This window comes from Montipora foliosa, chromosome 2 (genome assembly GCF_036669935.1).
Source record: "Montipora foliosa isolate CH-2021 chromosome 2, ASM3666993v2, whole genome shotgun sequence".
In the NCBI taxonomy this organism is placed as follows: Eukaryota; Metazoa; Cnidaria; class Anthozoa; order Scleractinia; family Acroporidae; genus Montipora; species Montipora foliosa.
Window position 1 is genome coordinate 24,029,187 of NC_090870.1, and position 9,124 is coordinate 24,038,310.

General features: G+C 39.1%; 1 protein-coding gene across 1 annotated transcript in view; it reads left to right on the forward strand.

Annotated features, from left to right (window-relative positions):
• LOC137992719 (G kinase-anchoring protein 1-like) overlaps nt 1-9,124 on the forward strand; it is a 38,380-nt gene that overhangs the window by 19,768 nt on the left and 9,488 nt on the right. The window contains exons 6-9 of the mRNA XM_068838202.1: nt 720-972; nt 2,260-2,285; nt 2,578-2,703; nt 5,079-5,219. Coding sequence (XP_068694303.1) covers nt 720-972; nt 2,260-2,285; nt 2,578-2,703; nt 5,079-5,219 — 546 coding nt within the window. The remainder of the gene's footprint in view (nt 1-719; nt 973-2,259; nt 2,286-2,577; nt 2,704-5,078; nt 5,220-9,124) is intronic.

Sequence of the window (9,124 nt, forward strand, 5' to 3'; positions counted from 1 at the left end):
TTTTTTTTATGCTCATGTCGTACTTTCGACCCCTATCTCCACTCGTCGGTTCTCTACTTTCACCTTTGGGGCAGGCAATGTTTGCTTTTCGCCATTGCAACTCCGTGGAGATGGGGTCATTTTTTCTCCCTGTCAAATTGGGAGCAAAACCACTTAATGGGCTTCGCACAGGGCACTCCTCGTTTATCTCGGCGTTGTGGGCGGGGAATTGCTGCCTGCGGCACCCCTTCAGCCCTGTGCTGAAGCCCCGTTAGGGAGGGGGCATATTGTTACTCTGCTGGACTGGGTTAACTTAGCCCCAGGACATTATGCCAGCAACTATGCCCGCCTTGCAATACAGGCATGAGGCACCCCCTCGGCTAGTTGCCGAGGCCCCTCATCCGGTGGTCCATACCGGCGGTGGGTATTATCCGCGCCTTGCCAGTACATTCCCTGCCCCTCGTTTACGCCCAAGTTGTGTGTATTGTCTTTTATTGCGCACCAAAGCATTAATAAATGTTTGTTCACATTTAACCAACCTTTTCATCATTTTAGTTCATTCATTCCTTTTACAAACTAGCTGAATTATGCTTGAGTTGAAATTGGTTGACTTTTTTTGTGGTGGTCATTGAGCTTACCACATTGTAGATATTAAATTCATTATTTTGATAATGATAATAATGATAATAAAGATTTGTCTTTAGTTAGTGTAATAAAATGCACGTATGGTTTTCATGCAGGAATCAGTACATGATACATCATCAGTGGAAATGAGCCAGGAAAACACCAAGGAAAAAAGGAAGAAAGAGAAACCCATTGTGATGTCATTAGATGAATTTCAGATGAATGTTACTACTGAAGAAAACATTGCATCTTCATCTGCAAAACCTGAAAAACCAAATTTTGTAACAAAACTTGATAATTTTTTTGATTGGCAAGGAGTTTCTGCATTGGATCCCAAGGAGGTTCAAGGAAAAAATGTTATGTCTCCAGGTTTGTTACACATGATAAATTCTGACCTTAATATTATTACTTAATAATAGGAGGATAACACTATCCACTGGATACAGCTGTAAATCAATGGCCAACAGAGAGGCAGTGTGGCCCAGTGGTTAGGGCGCTTGCCTTGAGATCCGGAGATCCCGGGTTCAAGACCCGCTCTGACCACTCGTTGAATTTGATCCTGGTAGTCCCTGGTTCAACTTCCCAGCCGCACTTGTAAATAGCGAACTGGTTCGCCTCCGACCAGTTGGGATTCTTAACAGTTGTTGTTGTTCTGTTCTGTCGTTTCGTTGTGTTTCATTGGCCCTGAAAAGCCCCTATGGGGAGCGGTCAATTAAGTATGTATTGTATTGTATTGTAGAAGGGCTATCAAAACCAATCATTATAATATTATCACTAAGTTATCCACTGGGTAAGTGCTTAGCAGGAGTATGGTATACTCCACTCTGTAAAACAACTGAAGCCTCCTGTCTGCAATAGACTGTGGTTTCATACAGTGTAGTATGTGGCTATCCAGTCAGAAAGATCCATGAGTTTGGTTTCTACTGTTGGCCAAAACAGCCATCCTGGAATAGGGAATCCTGTTGTTTGGCTTTCTTTTCAAATGTGCAATGGCAGTCAATTATTAGTCTGGGTGGCAAAATTGCTTTTGTTGCTATCACAACCATAGAAGTTGATTGTAGCTCAGGGCATTATTTGTGATTACATGATGATCATTGTACATGTGTGGAAAAAATCTAGACAGTCTTGAGAATATTGCAAGTAAACACTGATCAATGTTAAGCCCGGGGTGGGGGGAGGGATGGGACCAAGTCACATCGTCCCATGTGCTCGTCTGTGCACGGGCCATCTTGGAATTGAAGTAGCGCGGCTAAAGCCCTGAAAGACTGCTGTTTTAAATAGAGGTAAGCACTTGTTTTTATATTTGTACAAAAACACTACTTCTCACTACTCATTTTCAATATGATTTGTAAAATATCCACAACAACTACTAAGATATTACTTCCCCAAGGTGGGGATATTTAATCTGATTTGACCAAATTTTGGGGCCCCACAGTGGGGATTTTGACCAAAAATTCTTCTGAAAAGTCAAATGCCCCATATATGCCCTGGGTACCCCCCTCCCCCCTTCTCCTCGGGCTTAACATTGATAGATGCATTACATTGAAACTGCATTCTTTGATCTGGTGTTTGGCACACAAAACAGTTCCTGAGTACACTTGCCCAATGCTTTGACCTCTAACCTTATGATTGCTAATAAATAATTTTGTTCTATAGGCTCTCTTGGTTATGATGTGCCCCAGGTATGTGTTGTCCGTGAAGTGTATTAATATTTTCAAATAAAGCAATCCATTTCAACTTAAAAATAGGTTCCTCAATAATATTATTACAAATCAAGATGCTGAAAACTATTGTTTGAGTCAGTCTTGATTCACTCAATCATTCAGCAGTTGAAAGGATATAAAAATTCCTTTTTTTCTGTGTGTTTACTTTATCTTCAATTCAAGAGTGGCAATTGAATCAATTTCTGTAGCAAGTTTTGGCTTAAGCTTTTTCCTCTCTGCCAAGTAAAGCTTTGTCATTTTCTTATTTGAGATTGAAGAGAAACCTGCAGTGTCTGGAAAGCTAGAGAAAACATCTAGAAGGAAAAGAAACAGTGGCAGATCTGAAGGTGATGCAAGCAATGCAGAACAAGTCAAACAAGCTGCAAAGCCAGAAAAAGTGGGTAATAAAGTTTAGTGAAATCACATATATACTCAAGTAAAGTTATGATCTTCTCAGTTATGAACGTTGATGTTGGGAGCTGGTCATTTGTGGGTTAACCCACAAATGACCAGCTCCCAAATGCTAAAATTGCGTTCATAACTGCGAAGCTCATAGCTTCACTTGATTTCATACCCGCAGTTCATATATGATCCATTTCATATATCATTTCATCACAGATATACTGTAGTAACAATTTCTTTCCATTCCCCACCTTTAGATTGGTACTGCTTGTAAAGATAAGTACTTTTTAAATACCTGTATTAAAGGCAGTATTTATTATGCAAAAATGAGTACTTCCCTTTCATCAGCACGTTAGTTTAATGTTATAAAAGTGGCTAGATGGAAAAGTGATCTTGCTTAGAAATACTGTTTTATTGGAGTAATAACCATAGCATGTCTTGATCTCTTCATTTTCATGAAACAGTTACAGAAGAGAGTATTTTCATTGAAAAGCCAAAGCCTTGCTTAATTTAAGACAGCTGAATTTTAAAATTCAGTTTGGCTGCTGAACAGGTGATGCCTTCAAAATGCAGAATGCACACCACAGACTATCGCCTACCCTACACACCTGAAAAAGGGATTTCCAGTGACAGAAATACATTTCACTCTGGTAGTCCCTGGTTCAACTTCTCAGGTGCACTTTTAAATAGCCAACTGGTTTGCCCTAATCTGTCATTTCATTGATTGTGTGCCATTGGCTCTGAAAAGCACCCATGGGGAGTGGTCAATTAAGTATATAATTATGCATTACATGTCAGTCAATAGAATGCTCACAGCAAGGCTAGCAGTTTACAAGAACGATTTTAATATGATATATGTAACATTCTTATCAAAGACATACAGTCCTTCTATGACACGTACGTAAATGAGGTTGTACAATATGCGAGACAGTGAGCAATAGAAGTAAACATGCGAGCCATGTAAGTCAACATGCAACCCACACAGTTATTGAAAGCTAAACATTTTAAAATGGGTGATTAGATTTAAATACTGTTTATCAGTGCTATATGAAATGGGTGCTTGGACTTAAATGGAGACTCGCATGGCTCAGTTCAAGACCCTACCTAATGCATGAAATAACTTAAAAGATACATTTGATTAATGTTTACAAGCACCACAAAGTCTTCCCTTTTCTCTCGCCTTAATGTAACCCATTGACAAGTAAAATCGTCTGGCGTTAGACAGAGTAAAATACGAAGTCTGGCCGGTTTGGGTGTTAAAGGTTTAATGGGGACCTTAACCTCATCTGTCATGATACAAGACCCCTGTTTAATGTTACATACTGTAGTGTCTCCCAAACTCTTCTTCTTAAGGTGTCATAAACCAGTTGCAACACTTGAAAGAAACATTGTTATTGGAAGGATTGACACTACAACATTTCATCACTTAACAGAAATGTTGTGATACCATATCAAACACCAATTATTGCTGAAGAAGATGCAGTCATTTTTGTGACATAAAAAGTTACTGTGGCAACAGGAAAGCCCTTCAAGAACACACCATATTTTGGCTTTAGCTGCTCATATCTCAAAAACTAATTTAATGACCCCCATTTTTTATTTCTGAAATTCAATCAGCATGCCAAATTAAACTTTCTGCAAAGTTTAAAAAGATTCTGTGAAGGTGATTCAGGGCCATCTTAAATAATAATAATAATAATAATAATAATAATAATAATAATATTGAAAATTTAAGGTAGCTCTGAATCCGCAACACAGAATTTTTTGAAACTTTGCAGAGAGTTAAATCTTGGCGTGCTGATCACTTTTGTGCAATAAAAAAATTGGGGTCACCAAGTTCGTTTTTCAGATATGAGCAACTAAAGCCAAAATAAGAGGAGTTTTTTTGCAGCACTTTCCTTTTGCCACAGTAACTTTTTAGGTCACAAAATTAATATGACTCCCTCTTGTTCAGCAATAATTGATGTTTCACATTGTTCCATAACATTGTTGTTACGTGATAAAGAGTTGTCTGTAGTGTCAATCCTTCTAATAACAAGGTCTCTTGAAAGTGTTGAAACTGGTTTGAGACACTTTAACTTAACCTGAATTGTTACCATGATAGCATTGACCAAAGAAGAATCATGATGCTTTGCACTACCCCATTTGTTGTAAATATGTTGATTGTGCTGTGACTTTATGGGATACTTGGTCATGTTTACTTAAAGTGATAGTCAAAGCATAGTGTAGACATAAAGCCCTATCCATTGTTGTGGTATAATTATCATTAAACCATGTTCAGCTATCATTGTAATTTTGCACTAACAGCCAGTGTGCTTTTAGCAAGTTTGCCCTGATGAGCGTTTGTTTTTCCTTCTTTTTGTTAACTAGAAGCTACTACCTGCAACTCACGAAGACCAAGTTCAAGCAGAAATGGTTCACATCAAAGATGAGTTGGACAAGACAGGCCATGAACTTATTGAGCTCAGGAAAGCCAAAGCAGAACACATTCAAATTATAGAAGACCTGAAGGTATAGTAAAAAAAAACTCTTTAATTGTATGCTAATTAAGACCATTAACCCATTGACTCCCGGAGTGGGTCTTAATAGAAATACTCTGTGGAGGCGGTCCAGGGCAGGTTCAGGTGTCAATGGGTTAAAGAAATTATTATTAGTCATGCAGTTTTGACAGCAATGTTACCAAGTAATTACACCAAATTACTGGGTTGCCAGTATGGCAATCCCAGTCAGAAAATGGGTAAAATTTCTTTGTTTTATTTATTTATTTTTTTCCATGTTGGTAAAAGTCTTGCCTGTCACTCCCCTACTAAGTGGTGTCTTTGTGCACAGAGCCTTCTTTGCGTATTTTGTTAGGTTTGAGGGAGTTGGGGTAATGCGTAGATTTCTCTGGACACAGGAGAACATTTGATTAACCTGCAAGTCAAAAGTCATTTTAACACAAATGGCATTTTATTGCATTTTTAATTAATTAATTAAAACTCATTTCCGGCCGTGTGTGTGACCATGGGCGTAATTACGCCCATAGGAGGAAAACATTAAAAAAGTGTGTTACATCCGGTTGTCTCCAAATTTGGTGAAAAATACCCTTATGGAGCTCAAGACTGGAACGTCAATTGGATAAACAAGACAGGCGGTGACAAAGAAATATCTGGAATCTTAAAAGTGACGAGTAATGGACTTCAACAACAATCTTTCGCCCATCGCCAAGGCGAAATCGAAGTGAGCTGTATTTCTAATAATTTACCAATTGTGGACCGTGTTGTGTATAACACTGAAACCAAATGGAAAATTCTCTGGTAACTTATGTATGGTGGCCCATAGGTGACATTTCCAGTTTTTATTTCTCTTGAAATAATTGTCTGAAGCTTTAACTTCGACCGGATTATTTTCTTCACAAAAACCATGGACATTTTTTCATTTAGGGTTAGTAACTTTTTTATCCTGAGATAATTTTGTCTCAAGATGATATTTCATCATATGTTGAGGTAATTTTTGTTTCTCAAGATAATTGTTTATCCCAGGATAGTTGCCTATCTCGAGATAATATTATATCTTGAGATACTTTTATACCGGTATCTCGAGATAATCTAATATCTCGAGATAACATTTGTGACCTTCCACGGGAAAACGTACACTAACGTTTGCCCGTTAAACGGCTTAAAACTAACGGACGGTTGACGGATATTCAACGGTTTTGAAGATTGGTTTAACGTTTTTTACTAACGCTCTGACGGTTTGTGCTAACGCTCTAACGGTTTGTGCTAACGCTCTAACGGTTTGTGCCAACGCTCTAACGTTCTTTCCATCAGTTCTAACGTTCTGCCTTAGCGCTTTAACACCAAGTCTTAGTTCTAAGCGCGAAAGGCTGATCGATGACACCACAACGTAGTGAGCGATTACCGTTCATCGAACAAAGGCCATGGTTTGAAGTACTAGCACCATCGTGAGCTGGCCAAAACAAATCAGATGCACATTTCAGCGAGTTTTTTGCTTTAAGAATACTACGATGTAGACAGGCCACCAGAAACGATTGCGTGACTTTTAAAATACGATTCCGAAGAGGCGCGCCCATGGCGCCTTAACTGCTGAATGCAACGAAGTCCAGATAAAAGTGGCTAATCTCGATATGTTTTGACCGTCGGACTCACAATGAAGCGATGCATTACTAAATTGTGAATTTCTCACGGCATCCATTACTTCATTAGCTACTGTAGTTGCAAAGTAAAATACAACAAATTATTATTTTCATCCAAAGAAATGTAGCATTTCATGTTGTTTTCAAAGCCGAAGTAACGATAAATTCAAAGCGGTGCGTTCATAAGAGAGCTCTTTGCTATAAATACGATAAAAGAGTTCTGTATCATCAGTTAAGATGCCGAGGGGGCAAAAAAGCTCGCGAGAAACTCCAGGCGAGTGGTTAAGTTAAACAGATATTTTTCAGTTGAAATTTGGTAAGTCATGCATCATTCAATCACATTTAATTTGGCGTTCGCGCAGGATGGGTCTTCGATCTTGGAGTCTATTGTCCATTCTACCTATTAGCGTAGTTATTTCAGCTTGAAATCCATCCAAGACTCGAAGCGCTCAACCTCAAATAATATCGAAAACTCCAGCATTCCCAGCTCCAAGGATGCGTAGCAGGATTTTCGTATACCGGCTTTAGATACATGCTTGCAGCCGTCACGCCATGTGCTCCTCTCTGATTGGATGATGATTTCTTATTAGCCAATCACAGAGGAGCAAACGTTGTGACGGCTGCAAGCCGTCACACCAAACTCCAACTACGCTTCCTTGGAGTTCCGAATGCTGGATTTTTTCAATTTTATTTGAGGTCCAGCGCTTCGAGTTTTGGACGGATTTCAGATATAATGGCATGAAAGGAAACCTCTGGGTTTCAGCTTGCTTGGTGCGTGATTTGAAACCTGTACGATAGGAATTTGTTTGTGAGTTTCAGCTTGATTGGTGCGTGATTTGAAACCTGTACGATGCGAATTTGTCAGTGAAAATCGGCTTGGTGCTGGAGCGATCCGAAATCGAGCTTTCCACCCTTGTTTTACTATTGGTACGCAGAGGTGAACGTCGAACACAAACCCTTCATTTTTCTCTGTATTTTTAATTTTTTAAAAAGCGCTCTACTACATGTAATTCTACTAAGTTGTAGAAGGACACGGCCGGTTTTCCCAAAGAAGGTCACATTTTTAAACGACGCTCTACGAATCCGCTGATCCGGAACAATCGATACAGATTATTAATTCACTTGCCAACAGAATCCAAGATTTGCCCAACGGATAAGGTTAATAACTATTATACATCTGACGTATGAGACTAACGCTCTAACGGACGAGGCTAAACCCCTAACGGACGAGGCTGACGCTCTGACGGATGAACCTAACGTTCTGACGGATAAGACTAACGTTCTAACGGATGAAGTTGACGCTCTGACGGTTTCATGTAAACTTCTAACGGACGGCTAACGGATATCTAACGCTTCGGTCAATTTAACACTTTAGCGTTAGTGTACGTTTTCCCGTGGAAGGTCACATTTTATCCCGAGATAAGTCTGTATCTTGAGATAGTTTCATATTTCAAGATAATATCATATCCTGAGATAATTTCTCATAATTTAAACATGTGGTGAATTAATTATCCCAACAATCCTTTGTGAGCTTGTCATACAAGCTCCATGATTGATCAGTCATGGCTCGTTAGAGAAAAGATGATGACAGACCTGCTCTGACTTTGCAGTTGCAACACTGTAATATGTGCCTTCATAGTTTTGCTCTAACAAGTATGTCTTTCAGTGATTTCCCTCTTCTGTATGATATGATAGGAGGCGTTTTGTAAAATAATGTTTTTCAGCATTGGCTGATTGTGTATATGTTACAGGTTAAAATTAAATTCAGGTCCATTTAAATCAAACTAGGTAAATATTTAAATCAAAGTAGGTGAAATTAATTAACCTAGGTTATTTATCAACTGTTTGAAAAGGGATTTTCTTTATGGGGTGTGGTTGAAAAAAAGGGGCACGGTTTTTTTTAGGGGGGTTGAAAACAAAACAAAAAAAAGAAAAGAAAATCTCCTTTCCCTCCTCCCACTTTCCTCTCTACTCTCTCCCTTTCTGTCCCTATCCATCTTAACCTTCCATCTCCTGATCCCTTCGTCATACCTACTACTACTTTACGTATCCTTGACCTATTCACTTCCAATGTTTACACGAGAGAAAGAAATCGCTTTGATCTGCACTTACCGAGTCTTGAACCGGGAACCTCTGACATCCCTTAGCATTAAGTCCTTAGCTGCAACTAACCGCAAAACCACACAGGACTTGGACAAGCAGACGTAATTAATTTTAATAGCAAATGCTTTTCTCGTGGTGCAAGAGGGCCCAAACTCTTCTCGGTCATAGTAAATTATGC